The 22,537-nt window shown below is 43.3% G+C and overlaps 1 protein-coding gene across 1 annotated transcript; it reads left to right on the top strand.

The window, feature by feature from the left end:
• Positions 1-10,567: 10,567 nt before the first annotated feature.
• Positions 10,568-13,129, top strand: Rtp1 (receptor transporter protein 1). Its single transcript, XM_026389415.2, has 2 exons — positions 10,568-10,839; positions 12,610-13,129. Exons 1-2 carry the CDS (start codon positions 10,568-10,570, stop codon positions 13,127-13,129), a joined length of 792 nt encoding a protein of 263 aa, XP_026245200.2.
• The last annotated feature ends 9,408 nt before the right edge of the window (positions 13,130-22,537 follow it).

Raw genomic sequence — 22,537 nt, 5'->3', positions numbered from 1 at the left:
GGAGGGGTGTTGTGAATGTGTGACCTAGTTTTCCCATTGGACTGCAGGGTCCCTGAGGGCAGGAAGTGTATTTGTGTTTCTTGGGTCCAGCCCTTGCCTCCTGCAGTTCACCTTAGTTCAAATGCAAAAGCCTAAGCAGCAGACAGTGCTGCAAGGAGGTTGTGAGTTTTTAATATAGTTGTCATCACAACTAAGGTATTCATAAAATAATACAATAAGTGGAATAGAGGCAAAGTAAGGGAGTTGGCCTAGAAGAGAAAGAAAGACTGGGTAGGGGGGCATATTCCCATGGGAACAAGATTTTAACTCATTCACTCAATGCTGACTTTCTTTCACATTATACTTGATTTTGGGATTGCATCAGTCAGTAAGCTGATGTGGAATCCAGCCTTAGAGAATTTAACATTTGTTGGGAAGATACAGCTAAACCTGCCATTGCAAGACCCACTGGTTTAGAGAAAGGGTGCTGCTATTTGACTGCATGGGTTCAAATCCCTCCTCTTAGTATATTATGGTTAAGTGATCCAAGGAAAATTTTTGGACCATTTCAAGACTTTTTGAGTCACCCACGAAAGGTCGAAAAACAAAAGTCTATTTCACAGAGTTAGTGCAAGGGAAAATGTCAACTCTCGGTAGGGTACCTGCTTGGCACATACAAAGCACTCAGTCTGTGCTAGCAGTCTTTATAAATGGGATGGCATGGAATGGGTGGGCTACTCTAGAGAGCAGAGGGATTTGCCCACCTCTACCTCACCCCAGTATGGGAGAGTAGGTATGTCCGTCTGCAAAAAAGGGGCTTTGTGCAGAGGGGAACAAGACATTTCAGGGTGAAGAAAGCACAAGAATGAAGACATAGACACAGGATTTCAGGTCCTATTTTGGGAAAGGACAAGCATAGCCAGATGGGCTGAGAATGGGTCAGGTGATGGGGGCTAGGTTTGGCAAATTAGATTGAGACTAGATCATGATGGATGATGAGTATCTTGCCAAACAATTAGCCCAGTGAGGTGGCTCTAAAGTGTGAGAGCAGGTGTTGATTCCCATACTTTGGCATCATTCTTTTGTGACTCTGTTGAGTTTACAAAGAATTAGGGGAAAAAAACCCCCAAACTGGAGAACATATTGACTTAGGTAAAGAGATTACCCAAAACTGTTTCCATCAGGTGGTGGTATTTTATAACTTCAATCATTTAAAAATTTGATGAGCTTCCTAGATAACCAGCAGTCCTTATTTATTTAGAAATATATCTAGAAAAATTGTGGCCATAACAATGTTCCCTCCTTGGGAAAAATAGAAAACAGCTCCATAAACAGGTTTCTCTGTCTTGGGGTCTTTTGGAGAGGGGATCTGGCCCCATCCAATGCTAACTGTGACCAACAACTTGTTGGAGTAGAGAGGAAACTCTAAGACCATGCAGTTCTCATAGTTCTACTGAGTTTAGGGACATGTGAACATAGGAGCAGACAGGCCACATCCTCTGGGTCACATAGCAAAGTGACCAAGCAGTGACAGAATGCATATCTCCTCTCTCTTTCTTGTTTTTCCCACATCTTATTAATTCACTCTGTCTCTTCTGTGGTTTCTAATGTAGATATGTATGAATTAAGTTTCATATTTATACCTAAGATAGCCCTGGGTATACATGTAAGGGTATGTAGTGTCACTTAGTCATGCCAGATGTCTTTGCTTTCAGAAACATGGGTCAAACAATGGAAAAAGTCCAAAGAAAATAATTAAGATACTGTCTCAGTGGAAAAGGCTATGGGTGCCAAAGCCCTTAGTTGGCCTTTAGTTAGCCTTAGACAAGCTGCTATGTAAGGAGACACCAGATTTTGTGACTCAGGAGTTGACTCTGGTGCAGACTTGTCCAGTTCCTGCTGGAGTGTTTCTTTGATTGGGCTTTCTGGAGATACTCCTTGCAGGTACTCAAATAAGGACCTTAAGATCCCTTGCCCTTCTACCTGGTGTGAAAGCCACACCACCTTCCTGCGGTGCTTGCCAGGGTTCCCTGGGCAGGGACTCTTGGAAACTGACATGGAGCTCCTGATGCTGGGGCCCAGGCAGTCTTCAACAAGACCCACTTCACACGTGCCTGCTGGCCAGTCCCTAATCCTGGATGTGACCTGCTCCAGTCTCAGCTCACTTTCCTCCTCTTCATTGCCATGCCTGCCACAAACTTGTCATTCTTAACCTTAAAGCAGGTCTGGCCTGTACTCACCTCAAGGGAAGAGGCTTTACTCCAGGGAGTGTGTAAATGAGGCCTCTCTCTTCCCAAGACTTCTTTTCCTCATTTCCAGGGAAGAAACTATCTGCTCTGGGAGAATCTGATCTCAGAGGACTCCTGGCTCCTGAGTAGCTATCAAGTGAGGACTCCTTTAGCTCTCTTCTCCTGAATCAGATCTAAAAGGAATCAACATAGGTCCTCGAAAGATGAACAGTGGCTTCTAAGAGAAAAATGAGAGTAGTGTTTGGAGAAGTCATTGATTGGACAACTAATGCGAGCAGCAGGGAAGGCTGCACCTAGTTGTTTCACTGTCTTTTGTCTCATTTACGCTACACACAACCCTCCAAGTTCCTTCACCTGTGTCAAATATTGCAATTCTAAAATTCTATTCAAAGCTCCAAATGAACCTCCAAACCACAGTGAATCAAAAGTTAAAGCCTTGGTAAGGGGGATGGAGAGAGGATGGCTAAAAGATACAGGGGTGCATTTGGATGCAAAAAAATAACTTCCAATATTCTATAGTTCAGTAGAATGACATGGTCGACCACAATTTATTATAGATTTCAAAATAGTTACTGGAGAGGGTTTTGAATGTTTCTAACCCAAAGAAATGATAAATGACTGAGGTTACCTTGATCTGATTATTGCACAATGTATACTTTTATTGAAACGCTTCACTGTACTCTATAAATGTGTACTATGTATCCTTAGAAAGATGAAAATGGGAGGTGAGTAAATCTTCTTTGTTTTTTAAACCAAATTCAAAAGTCACCTTGAATAATTAATTCATTTTTGAGAAGCTGGGCATTAGAATGTGATATCCAGCAATACTCTTACTCATTTATTCAACAAGCATTTCTTGAGCATCTACTATATATCACATAACATTCTAGATGTTGGGGAAATCCTGTGGTCTTTTATTTTTTGTCAACATCATAAAATTAACCTAAAAACAAGGTTGAGAGATTAAAGTAAAGCATATTGTGTCTTTGAGTTCTCATAGCCTGCGTCTAGAATGCAGGAGTTAACCAATGGATAGATGTTGAATAAATGGAATTTTATTTAACTCTTATGGTTCACCAGGATTATCAAATTCCTTTAATAGAAAATTACTTTGCCTTGTAAAGTTAGACTTCTGGATAAACCATTTTATGCCAATCACACATTGTTTGTACACTATATATTCCAAATATATACATTCACTGGTAAGCATATGAGGCCATAAGGGGAACATATTTGAACTACTTAAAATTTTTTCTTTTAGTTGTAGATGGACACAATACCTTTATTTTATTTATTTATTCTTATGTGGTGCTGAGGTGCAAACCCAATTCTTTGCATGTGCTAGGCAAGTGCTCTACCACTGAGCCACAACCCCAGCCCCTGAACTATTTTTTATGTATAAAGTTGTCATTACAATGGAAATGGAAATACATGGAAAATTTCTGACCACAAATGATTAAACTAGTGGCCCATAGCTACAAGACACAGGAGTTCAGATGATTCTGAGACAACTCTAAGACCTCTTGTTCTCCTTGACTCTGTTCTGTACATCTTTATATTTGCTGGTCATGTGATCGAGAAGTAGCCAAAGTAATTGAATTGAAATGTGATCCATAATTATTTTGTGTCAACCATGAGATTCACATTTGATGTCCAGAGCAGTTGTCTCTAATTTCCAAAGAAGAGAACCAAGCCTTCTGATTTTATTGCTTTACTTGAAAAGATCCTAGTCAGAGGGAGGGCAGTGTATGTCAACACAAAATTTTCTCCTTTCTCTACTTTCCTTCTTCCTTTTACCTTAGTGAATAGAAGGCCTTTGATATAATAGGATGCAAAGACATAAACTTTGTTAGTGTAATAATGGAGATGATGGATATGCAATGGGAAGTGGTCAGTGTTAGCAAGAGGAAGGTTTGTTTGCTTGTAGAAACTCCACTTGGAAAGTTGAATCAGAGCCCTGAAGACAGAACAGTAGGGCAGAAGAGATCACAGAGGAGTCAACAAAAAGGAGAACAGGAAAAAGAAGGAAAAATTATGGACATGCCTCTCAGGGGACTGAGACTTGGTGGGACAGTGCAGGAGAGCTTTGCCCTGTCCTCTGAATTCTGCGAGTCTGACATCAACCACAGTAAGGTTTCCTGAGAATGCACAGGGCCTTCGTTCCTCCTAGACCTCCCAAACCAAGCTGCCCAGTTGCATACATGTCCACAGTAGTGACTGCCACCAGGAACATTGTTAAGACTCAGTCTCTCTGGCATAAAGGCTCTGAATTACACTGGTCACCTGGCTGATGGATGTTTCCTGGACATGGGCCGTGGGACAATAATTCACCTTTATAGTGCAGGACATGGCATATAGTAGCTGAGAATTCAGAGATTTGTTTTGTTTTATTGTTTTGAATGAAATAAATGAATAGAATTGTCCTTTCCCACAGGTAACATTGCTGAACCTTACCTCTTTAGAATAAGGGGAAGTGAGCTACTTTTATCCTGGATCAAATATTCTGAACATGGGGAAAATAGTTTTCAAGGACTTTCTAATTTTTCTAAAACATGCTCTTCTTTAACTACCTGGATCTTGATATCATTGCCATCTCCTTGACAGTAGATATCAAAACCTTGGTAGTAGATATAGAAACTTTCCCGATATATTTGTCTCAAAGACCAAATCACATACTCAAAAATAAGCACAGAGTTTTATAAGGATAAGTGTTCATAAGTGAGATGATTATAGGAACTTAGCTTTTGGACTGTGACAGACAAATGGGCTATAAGGCCATAGATATAGTCTGGACAGTGTTCTGGTCCATGGCGGCACACAGGCCTCACAAAATTGAGCAGTAGCTTTAAAAAGAAGTTCATGGCTGTAGCAAGGAGAGGAGGGAAGGAGAGAAAGGGATTCCTATACATCATGACTGTGCGTGCAGGGGTTGGTGGTAGAGTGGGCTGAGAGCCTGTGATACTTACTTTTGCTGTGCTCCATAGGGAGCCCATGCATTGTCCCTTTGTGGCTATGTTTTGGAAATGGGTTTGGGGGACTGGTTTACTCTGGCTATTTTGCCTTCTGATCCTTACTTGCTTTATTTTTTGAAAGATAGTGTCAGCCTCTACTTCCATGATAGGATTTGACATAGCTTTATGAAGCACTAGGTTTATTGTAAGACGAGGAAACAAGTAGGCGCTGTGGAAGAGTTTCCAAAGATGGTCATCACCAGTTCCTTCCCTCCCTTTTGGCACAAGCCAATTCTTCATCAAGAGGGAGCTTATTTCCCATTGCTTGAATAAAGCTGGCCCTGTGACTGCTTTCACCAGTAGAGTATGACAGGAGAGATGTTCTGGATTTCTTACTCTACCCTAAGACAACCAGAAACTTCCATTTCCTTCCTTTTGCAATGTGCCTTCTTGGAAACCAACCAACATACAGTAAGGGAGCTTAAGCAGCTAAGTGCAGTGGCCAGACAGGAAAACCAGAATAGTGAGAAGGTCATCATGGAAGTTCACCAAGGGTAGAGGCAATGCAGAGAAAGAAAGACTGTTCATATCCAGAGTCATGGTCTATCCCATCAAAATAGATCACTGTTCTAATGGAAATGGTCTGCGTAATCATCTGGACACCTGGTAGTTGGCTGGTTATCCACAGACTCATGCCCTGATCAAGGATCCAGTGTCCATCTCTGCTAGAGACATTTGGGCTTTAGCAGTGGAGTTGGAGAATGCCTGGTTTACCCTTGTGGTGCTCCACCCAGCATTGCTTCTGACCAGGACTCATTTTAAGGATCATAGAATTCATTAATTTTGCCATATGGCCCATCCTCCTGAAGTAGCTGGCCTGGTATAATAGTGGGATAATCTTTGGAAGACTCAATTACAGATACCACTGGGTGACAGCACCTTCCAGGGCTGGGATAATGTTCTCTTGAATGTGACAAATGTTCTGAATCAGCATCCAAGATAGAAGGCTGCTTTTTCCCAGGATTAAGGGATAGATAGAAAAAGAAATGACAATCTCAATATTATCCCTAATGGTATACTAGTGATTTTTTTTCCCTTCCCGTCCCAATAGCTTTGAACTCTGCTGTTGTTGAGATCTTGGTTCCCAAAGAAAAAAGGTTTCCACCAGGGAAGAAAATCATGGTTCCTTTGAACTGAGAGTTGACACTACTATCTGGGCATTTTCAATCAATGGATCATGGAGAGACTTACTATGCTGGCTCAACATAGGTGGGACATTCTGGGAAGAAAGATTCTTTGTTGTGGGACAGTTCGGCACATTTAGATTCTTGGTTCCTGGTCACTGAGTGTCACTAGACTCTTCTCGTCATTGGCCTAGCCCCCAAACATATCCCTCCATCTCTCAAAATGCCACTTAGACACCACAGGGAATTGTCCTTGGTTGAAAATCACTTTTTATTAATGTATCATCTTTAAGTGACAGTTTTCATTTTTATAAAATAATACCATTTATAAAATATTTTCTATTGAGCCAAATAACAAAGTAGAGACAAGGTTTTTTTCTTTTCTTATAATTGCTGTTTTTTCTGGTAGCGGGTTTTGGTTTAAACCATTTTAGGCATTTAAACTATGATCATAAACTCTAAAAAATTGATCAGAGTGAGGCCCATAGCTTTAAAGATGGCTAGATTGGCAATCTCTAAATTGTGGATTCCACAACATCAGAGCTCTCTTGTTAAAGAGCAAGTTGCAACAGCACATGTTTTTTATCTTGTTAGAACTATTTTTATTAGAGAAAACACTGCTATACAGTAGGATGTACTGCACTGGCCTCTGCATCGCAAGCTCAGGTCCTAAATTAAACTTAATTTGTGCCAATGGGGATTGCATCAGCTGGCTACATACACACACACACACACACACACACACACACACACACCACTCTGGTGATTCTTACTTTCTGTCTTGTTTTTCATCATACTGTTTATTGTAGCAACCAACTGCAAAATACTTTTAGAGGATTTGTTCTGGATGTGGGTAACGCTTTTTCTTGTAAGTTCCTCTCAGCTTCACATATTTTCTGGAGAGTCACCAGCCTTCTTACCTTGGCCTGTGGCTGCCTGCCACCTGAGGTAGCTCCTGTTCACAACTCTGAGGCTGGTTAAGTCTGTTATCTGGGGGTTAAGTTACTTATCTGGGGGTCGACTGCCTTAATTCAGAGACAAAAAGGCCAACCCAAAGGATTAACTGTTTAAGGAAGTATCCAAAGAATTTAGAAGTTCTTCCCAGTGTTAATGTTCAGTGTTCCTAGATTTGATTTCTATCCTTCTCACTTTCTTCAGTACAAATCTAGCAGAGTGACACTTTCCCCAGTGTTCTCCAACTATGTCATAGGCCCCAAGGAGAGAGAGCCTGGCTCCAGGCACAACTTGGCCCACTGCCTTGGAAGCTTTCCTCCTCCATCCTACCTCCTATTCTCCAAGGAGCCTGGTTTCTAAGTATAAATCTTTCTGCAACTATCTATGGCTACCATCAGGTGGATCTTAGATTTGTCATCTACTCTAATTCCTTGTTGAGCAGATAAATGAAGGCAGAGAAGACAGAGATTTGCCCAAGGTCACAGAATCCTGGCAGAGCAGGAGTATGAATTTTTATCTCCTAACTCCTGGTTCAGTGCTTTTTCCACTAAGTAGGGTGCTTGGCCTCAGATGATGACAGTTTCACAGGGCTGGTATGCATCTGTAGAGATGACTTTCTGTACCATATTTTTTGGACAAGATTTTAAGCTAAACTTCTCTTTTAGTTCTAAAATATCTACCTGGAGCATCAGGGTCTATGGATGCTATTGCATCATGAAATCCAGAAGTGTGCAGCATCCTCAGTGGTAGCAGGGAGCCGGGAAGGTCAAATTCTACTCTCGCCTCTTATGGGGGACTATCGCCAAGTGGCCTAGTGAACCTTTTGCTGAAACAATATGGATTCTTAGGATCTCTAATCCTTGGAGTCCAGAATGTCCATATTCAGTGAAAATAAGGCAGGTATATATATTTAATTAGCAATTGTTATGTTCTAGATGTCATGCTGGACAGCATAATATTTAAAGCTGAGGCTTTGGAGATAATCATATAGGTTCAAGTCCCAGTTCAACTAATTATTAGCTACTGAATTTTGGGCAACCTCTCTGCTTTTGCTTACCTACCTATAAAATGGAGCTGCTGCTGCTATTTCTTACCATAGGTAAGAAATAATTTTTTGGGGGGGTCTGGGGTCATAGGTCAGTAGTAGAACACTTGCCTAGCATGTGTGAAGTACTAGGTTCAGTTCTCAGCACTGCATATAAATAAGTTAATCAATTCAATAAAGGTCCATTGACAAGTAAAAAAAAGAAAAATATTTTACCTAAACAAAGACTGTTATTAAGGAGAAATAAATTAATATGTATAAAGCGCTTAGGACAATGGCTGGTTCCCAGTAAGTACTATATAGTGATTACTGTTACTATGCAAACTAAAAAGATATCTACATAAAACATCCACACATATTTTACCAAAATGAAAAGATGCATATTAAGTGTATCAGAATGGATACTTATGAAGATATAAGGTAATTAAAAACCAAAAAAACCCCAAAAATAACAACAACAACAAAAAGCTCAGTAAGCTATGCGAGATCTTATTGCTAAGATAAATCAATGCAGGTTAAAATAATATAAATCAAGGTATCAAGGGTTCATGCAGAGGCATTGGAGCACTTGGAATGTGGTCTTTGGTCTCTCTCCTCAGAGGGGAGATTGGATTTTTAGGCTATTTTTTTTTTAAACCCCCAAACTTCAGTATCTGCAGGCTGTCCATAATTCACACTGTTTGGAGATCTTGCTCAGATTCTGCTAGCTACACCAAACTTTTGAAGAATGGAGCTGAGGCATGTTTTCTGATTGCATGAAGCATTGTCTCTGGTGCTTGGAATCTAGGTTCATGAACTTCTTGATCAAACTATACAGATACATGGTTCACTTGTAAGGGACTGACCTAAGACTTTAATGCGGGCTGAGGATGTGGCTCAAGTGGTAGCGCGCTCGCCTGGCATGCGTGCGGCCCGGGTTCAATCCTCAGCACCACATACAAACAAAGATGTTGTGTCCGCCGAGAACTAAAAAATAAATATTAAAAAATTCTCTCTCTCTCTCTCTCTCCTCTCTCACTCTCTCTTTTAAAAAAAAAGACTTTAATGCCTCAAAATACTAGATTGGCTAAATAAATTGTGCCTATCCATACAACAGAGTGTAGGCACCCTACATGATGCTGCTTTGGAATAATATTAATTACCTGGAAAAATATTCATGATATATTATTATTTAATATGTCACAATGTGTATGTAGATTTTTATATATACACATACATACATGTGTGGAAAAATTGCATCATATTAATTATAATCATTTTGGCTGGAGTGTGATGGAAGAGTCTTACCTTTGTTTAACATTATCTATTTTTATAATTTTTCTATAATAATTCCATATGAATTTTTAAGGAAAAATAATTTATTAAAAAGTAGCAGTTACCTATAATAAAGGCAGTTTTTCTCTGTGTGTAATGCCCCTCTAAAATCACCCTGGAAATCATCTTGTCTACTCCTCCCTGGCTGATGCAATGGCTTCTACCTTAGTGCATAGATGGCTGCTCTTTTGCATAGCCCTGACAGCAGGAATCTCATCACATTATGGTTATTGGGTACATACTCAGGAACAAGCATCTGGCATAAGAGCTGGTGCATAAATATATGTGAAATAAATAAGTGAATGAATTGATATGGGGTCTACATCTTTGATTTCGATAGAAGCTCTATTTATGGGCCAGATGAGCCCCAGGCTGCTGATCTGTACAATGTTAATAGTCACTGTGGTTTAAGAGACCTCCAATTATGTTTTTTTTTTAAATGGCAGTGTATCAGTCACAGGATGGGTAAGTGTGCAGAGAAAAAATTTATTATTATTGCTCTACCTACTATCAGTCTACATCTTCCCACATCTTATTTCTCCTTGACTCCCTAAGGTATCATGGTTACCATAGCAGCCAGATACTGATGATGCCTCCAGGGGCAACAAGGTGAAATTGAGCCACCTCTCAAGTCCTCACTTCTCCATGCCCTTTGCAGGCCAAGGTAAGAATGGTCTGAAGCTCAGAGCCTCTTCAGGCCCCTGTGCTTTCTTGGATCACTGAGACCTGCAAATCCTGCCTCTGCAGTCTCAGTTCGGGCCCTGAAACACCTCTTTGGAGACTCCCTCCTCTCCAAGCTCTGTCTCTTGGCGCCCTGCCTGGTTGCCTTGGAAACAGGTTCCTCTGCGGACAAAGGAGGGAGCTGGGTCCTGCTTCCTTCTGGTCCTGTCGATGAGGATTTTTAGACCGTGGAGACTGCGCTGCCCTGCCCTGCACTTGCCCTCATTCTCCACATTCTCACTAAAGTGGAGCTTGCCCTCCCTTAACACTGACGAGGATATGTGTAAAAGTGTGACCACAGGTGAGTGGAAGAAAGTCTTCTATGAGAAGATGGAGGAAGCTAAGCCAGCTGACAGCTGGGACCTCATCATTGACCCCAACCTCAAGCATAACGTGCTGGCCCCTGGCTGGAAGCAGTACCTGGAACTGCACGCCTCAGGCAGGTGAGTAGCTCAGAAAGTAGGGGCCATGTAGGCAGTCCCCAAGTCCCTAGCCCTGGGGTATCTTGCAAGGAAAGATAAGGATTTGCAGAACCCAAGTGCTTAGCTTCAATCTCACTGTCAGACTAGTGTAGACTGGGAAGCAGAGTAAGTCCCCCAAAGGGAGCTTGGATGCCTGGCTTTGATTCCAGCTCTTCTACTGATCCATCACCTGCGTAATGTTTTTTTTTTCTCACAGTTTCCTCATCCAGAGAATCAAGAGGTAGGATAGATTATTAGTCCTAAACTCTGGCACCTTGCACATTTTCAGATTTTAATATTTAAAAACAAATAGTTGAAAACTGAAAGATGGGAGGATTGAGGTCCATGGTGTGGTTTGTGCTTTGCTCCTGGGCCAGTTCAATTTTAATCTATTTAATTCAGCTTGGTTTGATTTAAAATATCAAACACACGTGGTGTTCTAAAGTAGCTCTACAATTGATTCCATGGCTCTTGAGCAATTCAATATTTTTCTTGGACTTCACTTTCTTCATTTGCAAAATGAAAGGTTAGTTCTAGTTCTTTGCTTTGTGGTCCAGGGAGCATCATCTAGAACTTGCTAGAGATGCAGAATCTTGGACTCCATTCTAGACCTGAATCAGAATCTGCATTTTAATAAGATTCCCTAAAGTGCTTTGTATATTCTATAATATCTGAGACAACCTTCTAGTCTATGGGTCTTGTCCATAGGGTCAAGACTTACCTCTGGGACATAAGATGGGGAGGTTGAGTGGTTCAGCTTGGAATCTGAAGCAAGGCTTCCTGCTTTGCTTGGTTCAGTCAATTCAATTCAATTCAATTCAAGAAGCATTACTGGGCACTGGCTCAGCGCCCCGCTGGCTGTATGTACATGGATGGCTCTTTTAGGTTCTGTATCTCAGAGAAAAATGAAGAATTAATTTGGGAGATTTCTGAGATTTTGACATTTTAAAATTCAAGTTTAGTAGTCTGTGATGAGAGGGAAAAATAGTCCCAAAATGACATGAATAAATAAGAAGAAATGAACATGAAAACATCAAACTCCCAAATCAACAGATGGGAAGGATGCCACTTGCCTGAAGGACTCAGAAGCTTCTTGAAGGCATGAAAGACTTGGGGGACTGAGTAGGGAGGGTTTATGGCATTCCCAGCACTGGCCTGTGACCTGTGATCCCCAGCTGGACCCAGTTAGCCTGGGAAATTATAGACCTCTGGGCGCAGAGTGCCTCTACTTCTAGGCCTTGGCATGCATTAACTCTGGCACTGACTTGAGACTGATAGGTGATAATGTGATTTTTTTCCTGATTTGGACCACAGACAGCATTGACATAGGAATGTGCACATAGATTGTGCATTTCCAATCTGATGAGGGCTGTACCTGTACTATCAGACTCCTAGGCAGTTTGGGCAGGAAGGACTCACCTAGTGCACTCATTTTACAGATGAGAAATGATGCCCAGAGAGCAAGATCTGGGAGCAAGTCCTGCAGAAACTGGGATGGAGGGGGCAGAGGCCTCTGTAAAGCACCCAGGAGACACAGCACAGTGGGATGCCACTCCCAAGGAGCGTGTTCTAGCCCCAGGGGTGCTAACAATGGGGCCGGTTGGGCAGCCTCTTGGGGAACCCAAGGGGCTGTCAACACACCACCCCCACTTCCAGGCGCTGCTGACCCTCTACGTCCCTTCACCCACTTCCTGGGCCTGTTTCTTCTGCCTCCACACAGTCCGGTCTTCTTTTCCTTTCCCCTGTCTGCAGGTTCCACTGCTCCTGGTGCTGGCACACCTGGCAATCGCCCCACGTGGTTATCCTCTTCCACATGTACCTGGACCGAGCCCAGCGCGCAGGCTCGGTGCGCATGCGGGTCTTCAAGCAGCTGTGCTACGAGTGTGGCACAGCGCGACTGGACGAGTCCAGCATGCTGGAGGAGAACATCGAGAGCCTGGTGGACAACCTCATCACCAGTTTGCGCGAGCAGTGCTACGGGGAGCGCGGCGGCCAGTACCGCATCCACGTGGCCAGCCGCCAGGACCACCGACGACACCGGGGAGAGTTCTGCGAGGCCTGCCAGGAGGGCATCGTGCACTGGAAGCCCAGCGAGAAGTTGCTGGAGGAGGAGGCGACCACTTACACCTTCTCCAGGGCGCCCAGTCCCACCAAGCCTCAGGCTGAGGAGGGCTCGGGCTGCAACTTCTGCTCTATTCCTTGGTGCTTGTTTTGGGCCACTGTTCTCCTGTTGATCATCTACCTACAGTTCTCCTTCCGCAGCTCTTTTTAAGCCCTCCTCGGTGGGCCAGAGGCTTGGGGTGGGGTCTGCTGGCTGGTGGGAGCGGGTGAGAAGAGACCTAGCCTGGGAATGGGATCAAGTTCTAGTTCTAATGCTGTCCTTGTCTCAGTGGGGACTCTGGACAGTTTACCCATGTTCCCCATCTGGGATAGATCGGGTGTTTCAAAGGAAGATCAAGTATCCCAAAATTCTGTGCAGGTGCCTTAGGGACTTTTGGATTTGGAAAGTGGACTGAGTGGGTGGGTTTCCTACTCCTGGTCCAACAACCCACCTCCAATTCTTACTTTCTCCTCTTGCTTCTATCAGAACAGCTGCACCTTAGGTGGAATTCTACTTTAGTTATTTGTATGAAAAAAGGTTAACTGCCTTAAAAATGTTTGAAAATTCCAGGACTAGGTGATCTCAAAAGGCCTTTCCACAACAATGAGTTTGACCTGGCTCTCTTGTTAGGTTTCCACTCCTGTTCCTCGTTATCTCCACATCCTCTAGATGCAGGCTTAAATTCACCTCTGCCTACTACAGAAGCCTCACCCACAGCTCTGCCTCATGCACCCAGCAGAGGTTTCCCTCTAAAGAAGAGAGATTGAGGGCATTAGGCTGCTTCTTTGCTGCTGGGTCTACAGGGTTCCTTGACTCTGTTTACCAGCTTCCAGCTTCTCTCCACTCAGAAGGATCCTGGAGCCTGACTGGCTGAAAGATGGTGGTGGGGTAGAGTCCCATAGAGCAAGGCTTCCCACTTGGTACAAATGAACTGGCACAGAATTTTGGGGGAGGTTTAGAAGACAGCATTTTAGAAGCAAAGCACAAAATCTCTAGGAAACATATATAACGATTCTCCATTTAATGAGGGGTTTTCAAAGTTCACATTCTTAGCAGTGCTGATAGCCAGAACACTGGAGTTGAAGCCTGGCCTCCGTTTTTTTTTTTTTTTTTTCTGCAACTATAGAACTATAGTTGAGTAGCTTCCCCACATCAGCTATACATGGGCCATCTTGTCAAAGATTGGCTGCCTACCCACACCGTGGGGATGGAGTGTCCTCAATAAGAGGAAGGGACACTAAGGATGCCAAGTGATTTGTCCGTAGAGAAGTACCTAGGATCTCACATTCCTTTAAAATAGGATGTAATATTGTTTGGATAGCAGGAAAGGAGACTGGCAGTAGGGGTTGGGATGGGGGAGAGGCAGAGGGCAGGAGATGGGATACCACCCTGGATGTTGAAGAGCCCTTATTCATCCACCTCTGTTAATAACCTGACTCCCTGTCCTCTTTCCTCTACAACTTTCCTCTTTAATAACAAGTCACTATCATCTGTTGTGGTGAAGAGAAAAGGGCCATTTACATAAAGATGGGATACTTAAATAAAGACAGAATGTCTTCAGTTGGGCTTAGAGGTCATTAATGCATGTTTGAATTCTCCATACTGTTCCTGATATACTGGGCCATTGGTTTTCTGCATCTTTCCCCAGAACCTTTTCCTCTCCCCTTCTGGGACCCCCTGTGAGGTTGCAACTAGCTTCAACTCTGGGCCAATTCAGTCCATAGTTAAGATGGGATGCTGGAAATCAGTTTGATTCCTGCTCTGATTTTAGTAACTAGCTGTGATTTCCTTCACTTGATTCTCACAGTATTCATTTCTTTACCCAGTTCACATATCCTGAGCATCTACTCTGCAGCAAGTCCTGATTTAGGAGCTAGATACAGAGGGCACTTAGTGGGCAGGCCCTGTCTCTCAGAGGGCTCTGCCTTCCACAGAGGTTCTCAGCCCCAGCTTCACTTGAGAAATCTTGGGAATTTTTAAAGAAACATTATTGCTCCACCTCTACTCTGGACCACTGGAATCAGAATTTCTAGGAGGGGGCCCTAAGCATCCGAATAATAATAGAACTCCCAGGTGATCTATCTGTGCTTCTTGGTATAATACTTTCCAATTGAGAAATATGCTTCCATTTGCATTTAGTTTTATAAAAATTATGCCTTGATATTCTTCTTGATGATCTTCCCTGAACTCTCTAGGACTAGGGCTCAGCTTCCCTACTCACTCTCCACCCTGTTCAAGATTCCCCCTCTGCTCTTGCAGATGTGTTGCTGCAGTGACTTAATCCTCCTGAGAGTTTCCCTTACTGAGTTCTTTCACCTTTACTGGGACACATCAAGAGTTATGGTTATTACTCATCTATGGCTGTATTCCCTTTTAGAATGTAAGCTAAGAAGCACAGATTTCATGCATTTTATTCACCTATATTGAGCACATAACAAGTACACAATAAATTGTTTTGAACAACTAAATGAACAATGAGCTAGGTCATACTCAATCAGATCCTTATCTCCCTAGCACATCTATTTTATAACAATATTTGGAGTCTCCTTCTCTCGTCACCTCTTATTTTTCCTAGATTCTATATTCATATATCCCAAATAAACTATTTAAATCAAAGCATTTGGAAGAAGACAGTTTGTTTTGATTTTTTCCCAGAAGGTGTCATGGGCTTGTATATGGGGCTCTGAACCCTAAAAGCACAGGGAGCTATATGGGTCCTGGTTTAATTTTAGATAGATTTCCCTGGGACTTTCAGCTGATCATCATTCTCTCTGGATATCAGGTACTGTCTTAGGGTTTGGAACATCTCAAGGTCTTTCTTTGTATCATCCTGTTCCAACCCATATAAAGCATTGTTTTTACATCCTCTCTGATGACAGGTTATGCAGTCTTTTTTTGAGCACCCCCAGGGTCAGGGAGATCATTACCACCCAAGACAGCTCAGGCCACTGTTGGATAGCTCGACCTTTTAAAGAAGGCTTTTTCCTTTTAGGCCTCCCTCTGAAGGATTTGTCTTTTTTCATCTGCCAGGTTGAGCTCTTACAAGTGGGATCCCTTGGGGAGTGTTCTTCCGGTTTCTTCAACACTGTCATTCTTTTATCCAAAGTCAGGTCCTGCCATTCTGCTGCTCCCTTTGCTGCTCTGCAAAAGCCAGGTCCTTCGAGGCCAGATAGGATGTGGCTCAGCCATCTTAGTGACACTTTTCAGCATGCTTCCCCCTTCCTTCTATAGCTACCCTGGCTCCCTTGCTGTTCCCCAACACAGCAGGCATGCTCCTGCCCAGGGCCCTATTTGAACCTCTATTTAGCCCTCTTTGTCTTGAGTGGTTTTTTACTGGACCTACTCTCTGACCTCCCTCAAGCCTTTGCTCAGGTCTCATCCTCTCAGCCAGGATCCTCTGCCACACTGTTTCATGCTGTACCCTGAATCCTCACCCACCTCCAGGCTCCAGATCCCTGTGGCCTTTGCCCTGGGCTGGGTTCCCAGGAAGCAGAAGCAGAAGTACTTTCTGGAGGCCTGTGAACTCAGGACCTCAGTAAGGAGGCAGAGCAGCTGAGAAAGCCAATAGAAGCAGTCTTAAGTTGGCTGCCTCAGCTGGTGACTGGCAGTTGGGTGCCGCAGTCTGGCTGGGCACAATTCAGGAGCCACTTGTCAAAAGAAATGAACTTTATTTTTAGAACCACACACCCCAAACAAAACAGCTCCTCAGGAAAAACCTTCAGAGCCTAACTGCCACCATAGGCTTCCCACAAGCCTCTCAACCTCCCCCTCCTCCTGCTCTTGATGCCGATTGGCTGAGTCATGTGGGTGGAGCCAAAAAGTTCCCCAATGAGCAGCTCTGTGGTCTGAAAGGGCAGGGAAACAGTCCAATGAGCATCACCGCAGAGGAGCCAATCAGCTGGCAGCTGGAAGTTTGCTGGCAGCTAGAAGTTTGCTGGGGCCCCTTAGGCTGTGGCTCTCAACAGTTGGGTCTGAGACCATCTGAGACCATCTGAGACGCCAGGGGAAACGTGTTTCAGGGTGGTGGGGGTGGGGTGGTTCTCTTCTCTGGTTCTTTCCCCCCTGTAGTTGAGGGTTTACCCCTATAAGACTCATGATTGGGCCATGAGTGCCTTAACTAAGTGGATAAATTCTGAATGGGGTCTGAAAACAAGGTTTGTGCCCTTGCTCTGACTTTCTCAGGAAAAGAAAAAGCTCCCCCCTTTCAGTTCTATCCTCTTTGTATTTCTTTGTGGGGGCCCAGCACCCTGACCTCTCCCTGTGGATGGTAGTCTGGAGGGTTTTAAGGAGCTGGCTCCTCTCCCTAGCTCCCAACCAAGGACACATGGCCCAAGAGAGGCAACTGGAATTTCAATGAGGAGCAAAATGATAAAAACCCTGAGAACAGATGGAGCATATTAATTCCATGGTGGCCCCCTGGCTAGGCTGTAAAACACTTCCTGCTATTCACATTCCTAGCAGGGTCAAATTTTTCCTTTACTGAGTCTTATTCTCCAATATATATTAATATGTTAACACTAATTCATTCAGCGAATTGGCCCATACTTTCCTAGTACATTCCCTTTCATGCTTAGATTAGATGGTGTTTGTGTGTTTCAGCCTATCTGGATGGGTCCACCAGGCTGTTCCCCTCTGGACACAGTCCATGTGGTCAGTTCGGACAATGGACCCCAGACCTGTGCCCATCTGCCCTCTCCCTCAGTTTTCAACTTCCCTTTCCTCCCTCCACCCCACATTCTCCTCCAGATCCTGCCTTTCTTCCTTTCAAACCCAAGTATTTCAAACACTGTCCACATTCTCTGTCTCCACATCATCACCTCCCATTGATGCTACAGGCTGATTCCCACCCCCATGACTTTACGGAAACTGACCCCACTCAGGTTACCAGCAGGCTATGGCTACATACAATGTACTTTCCTTCCTTCCTTCCTTCCTTCCTTCCTTCCTTCCTTCCTTCCTTCCTTCCTTCCTTCCTTCCTTCCTTCCTTTCTTTTTTTCTTTCTTTTTTTCAGTGCTGAGGATGGCTCCCAGGGCCTGTTGCATGCTGGGCAAGCGCTCTCCTGCTGGGCTGCATCCCCAACCTCAATATATACTTGTAAACCTTGTTTTCTTCTTGACCTCTCAAAGGACAACAATATTGACCAACTGAAAACACTGTGTGCTTGGTTCCAGGGACACCCTGCTCCTGATGTGCCTTGGTCTTCTGGCTCCCTCTCAATCTTCTTTATAGGTTTCACTGCCCCGGCCTGACTCCTGCCTGCTGCTATCTTTAGGGTCCTATCATGCGCCTTCTGTTTGCTCCTCTAGTTTGTCCATGTGATCTCATCTAGCCTGGGGGTTTATTTATTACGTATATGCTGATGAATGACTGAAATCTCTGCCTTGAGGCCTGAACTTTCCTGGGCTTCTGGCCCTGTGGTCTTCCTTCTTACTTAACATCTCCATTTTTGGGAGACTGTTTCAGAATCCATGTCCAAATGGATTGCAAAATTTGTTTTCCTCTCTGGTGGTCCATAAAATGTATCTTTTTGTGTGTGGGGGTGTGGTGCTGGGGATTGAACCCAGGACCTTATGCATGTGAGGCAAGCACTCTACCAACTGAACTATATTCTGAGCCTCCAAATGTGTCATTTTAACCATTTTTTAATTGTACAATGCAGTGGCATCAAGTATATTTATGTGATTGTGTACCTCTCTTTAGGACTTTTATTCATCCTAAACTGAAGCTGTTCCCATCAAAACTTGCTCTTTGCTATCTTCTGGCTATGGTTTGAGTTTGTCTCCTAAGGTTTCATGTGTTGGAATCTTGGTCCTGGATTTGTCACTGTTGGGAAGCGGTAGAACTTTTAAGAGATGGAGTTTAGTGGTGGGAAGTCCACAAGTCATTGGGAGCACTGCCCTCAGAAAGAATGAAGGTATTTCCTTTGGAATTTTGTGTTATTTTCCAAGGGAGTTGTTATGAGAGTGAGCCTGACCCCTGTGTTGCTCTGTTTGGCTTCCTGTCTGGTGATATGATCTTTTGCTCTCACATGTGCACATGCATCTGTCATGAGGTCCTCATGGGAGTGGATACCAACACTTGAGCCTCTAGAATGGTGATATAAATAAACCTCATATTTATGAAGTTATTCAGCCTCAAGTATTGTGTTATAGTCATAGAGAAAAGACTGATACATTCCCCATCCCTTCTTACTTGCTAGCAGCCATTTTTTTCTGTCTCTATCAATTTTACCACCAATCCATTTTTCTGTCTCTATTAATTTCACTGTTTGAACTAGTTTATTTTAATATATGCAAAGTCATTTCTTTTATTCCCCTCCCATTTATTTCAAAGCAATTATTTCATTTTTCCAGTGGCATGGTAGCCACAATCTTTGTTCCTCTGTGTTTGACCTATTAAACTTAGGATGATATTTTCAAGGCTCATCATCGTTAAAAGAATTTCTTTTAAAGTTTGATTAGGATTCTATTGTATGTATATTCCACATTTTATTTATCTATTCATTTATTGAAGGATGTCAAGTTGTTTCTAACTTTTGACTAGTGTGAATAACGCTGCTATGAAAATTGGTGTACAATTATCTATTTGAATCCATGCTTACATTGTGTGTGTGTGTGTGTGTGTGTGTGTGTGTGTGTGTGTGTGTGGTTCTGTTTGTTAAAAATGGGGCATCTGGAAAAAAAATAACCACATCTCCCAGTCTTTGCAGACTGGCTTTGTGCCAAGAAGTTTTTCACTAGTTAGCTGGGTATGCTGGAGGTAAAAGCCTAACTTGGTCTTTTCTGATCATGCATTTTGATTTCTTGGGTCTTTTCTGAGCACACATTTTTCCTGGGCCTGTGGCTTTTTAAATCTCCCCATTTGCAGAGTTACTTTTGAATATTCTCACTTCCCAGAGTCTTACCCACTTCTCCTCTGGGTCTTACATGGTCTATTGTGTTTCTCCCCCTGTAATATCTTGCCAGCTCTGTGGGTCTGTAGTCTTTCTGTAGTTTTCCAGAATTGCGTTCCTACAGAAGACCCTAGGTAAGACAGAGACCAAGTAGCCCCTGGACAGGTGAGAATAGGCAAATAAGGTTTATTCTACTACCTCTGTTCCAAGGGAGGGAATTAGGAACTGGGCTGCTGCCTCTTCCAGACCATGACTGTGCTTTACTGAGGAGTTAGAGGGTCAAGGGTGAGCAAAAGACCATGAAATTTCTCATTTCAAATGTGGGTTTTTCTTGATTGGACACCCACTTGGTCACTTTGGACCTTTGTTTTCCTGGGCTTCTATAAGGTTATTTTAGCCACTTTATGGTTGTTTTTGAACATTTCTGTGGGGGACATGGACTTGGAGCTTGTTAGCCTGCCATTTTGTTGTAGTGGATTTAACGGCTCTCCCTGTTCTTGCCTCCCACAAGCCAGCCTCTACCCAGCGCCATAGCAATGCTTCTTCCTGAACGCGGTCCCATCTGTTCCTCTTTTCTCTTTGCCAGGCTAATTCCAACTGATTCTTCGGTTGCCAGCCTACACTATTTCCTCTTCATTTCATTCATGCAAGAATAGAATTGGTGCTTCTGCTAAGACCTTTTGTCCCTCCCTCTGCTTCTCCTTCCATAGCTCCCTCCCTGCTTCCCACGCTAAGGTTAAGGCTTCATGATTCTGAAAGTCTATTTAGGGGAAGCGGATATTTATAGACATGGGATGTTAGAGTTGGAAGAATGATTAAAGACTCAATTACTTTATTTCATAGATGACAAAATGCAACTAGAACATGGGAATGACTTATCCCAAAACACACCAGATAGTGTAGAATAAGAAGCCCACCCCTGGCTGGCTTTAGTCTATAACTCTTTCCCAGGACTCCTCCTACACTGTTGAGAAGATATTGACAATTTAAAGAGAGTCCTGTCTCCCTTATGGACTCTCATGCGAGGATACTTTTGTTTTGTTCCTGGGCTCAGCCCTTATTTTTTGCAGAGACTCTCCTGGGATGATTCTTTCTTCACACATATTGCCACATGCCACACGATGAACTTGTTAGATGTACCCTATGTGTTATAAATAAATTCCTTGGGGACGTTCCAGGATTCCAGCCCTCTGCCACCAGAGTGTTTGCACACTGGCCTTGAGATTCACACCAACCAGAGACCTATAGGCACCGAATTCCAGAGACTGGAATTCTTCATATAGGGTCCACAAGAAGTGCTTTCTCCATTGCTTTCCTCAAAACATTCAGAACTCTTCCTGGGATTAGGAACTCTGAGAACCGAGCAGTCTGCTAAATAAGGAAAATTTCTAATATAGTAAGTCCATAGACCAAAGGCTGTAAGTCAAATTAGAGACTAGGAGCTTATCTCACAGATGAGGAACAGAGGAGATATTGAGAACTCAATCAGCACCGTGCAGCACGGGGTAGGGGAGGATCATGACATTTGGGGTAAGTGGATGCTTGAGTGCTGGTTCTGCTTCTTATCAGCCTCTTACCTTAGGCAAGTCAGCTGAGCCTCTTAAAGTCTCATTTACCTCCTCATCAATTGGAGATAATACTTCCTGCCCTGGAGAGCTATTATAAGGAATGAGCAATAGACCTAACTGTCTGGGAAATGCCTGCTGCAGAGAATATGCTTACAGTGTATTTATGTTCTTCTTTCTTCCTCTTTCCCTTTTCGTTTGCAGACTCCCCTTCGAAGCCTGACAGACTCTTCCTCTCTGTGATTTCAGTCAAACTCTTGTTGGTAAACACTTTAGGAAAAAAAAAAGAAAGGCAACGATGATTTCCCAGCCCAAGGTTTAAAACCAGTTTATTTTAATACATGCAGAGTCATTTCTTTTTCTTCCTGTTCAATGTATTTCAAAGCCATGACTTGGTTTTTCTAGAAGCATAGTGGCCATTTTCCATTCTTCAAAGGTATCTATTTAAAAAATTCCCTCAAACAGAAAACATCAGTGAATTCTGGGCTCCTTTCCTATGGGCTGGAATATTCCAGAAGGAATTTAATTCTTTTCCAAGTCCCATTCTGGTTCTCTGCAAGACTCCCGGCTAAGGAATTTCCTCTGGAGTCATTTCTGGCATTGCATGGGTACTGCCACATGCAGGAAGGAAATGAAATCCGCCTGTCTTAGGACAGTTGAGTGACTGGGGTCTTGTGAGGGTGGGTGGAGGAGGGGAAGGAGTCAGGCAGCCTGTGGGTCAGTCCTGGCTGAGCTTTCATCTAGGCTGCTTGGTCTTAGGTGACTTAATCCTTCCCCTCCCCTAAGTCTCAGTTTCCCCGTCTGTGAAAATGTAAGGTAAGATAATCAGAGGGTCCCTGACAGCTTTGACTTTGCTCACAAACTGCTGCTTAACCTTTCCTGACCTTGGGTATTTCTGATGGTACTCTCACATGGATCCTTCCTATGGGTCATCTAATTGTTAACCCAGGATTTTAGTCTGCCTAGGTTTGTTTGGAGACCCTCCTTTTCCTTCTCCTCCTCTGTTTGTACTGGGGGTTGAACCTAGGAACATTCTGCCTCTGAGCCAAGGCCTGAGCTCTTTTCTTAAATTTTATTTTGAGACAGGCTCTCTCACTAAGTTGCCCAGGCTGGCCTCACAC

The sequence above is a fragment of the Urocitellus parryii genome, chromosome 2, assembly GCF_045843805.1.
Source record: "Urocitellus parryii isolate mUroPar1 chromosome 2, mUroPar1.hap1, whole genome shotgun sequence".
Lineage (NCBI taxonomy): Eukaryota > Metazoa > Chordata > Mammalia > Rodentia > Sciuridae > Urocitellus > Urocitellus parryii.
This window is presented reverse-complemented; position numbering and strand designations above follow the sequence as displayed.

What these genes read in the sequence shown, in the direction of transcription:
- Rtp1 (XM_026389415.2), top strand. Translation starts at nt 10,568, where the DNA reads ATGAGGATTTTTAGACCGTGGAGACTGCGCTGCCCTGCCCTGCACTTG. An exon ending in GAACTGCACGCCTCAGGCAG is followed by an intron (nt 10,840 to 12,609) that starts GTGAGTAGCTCA and finishes CCCTGTCTGCAG; the next exon opens with GTTCCACTGCTCCTGGTGCT.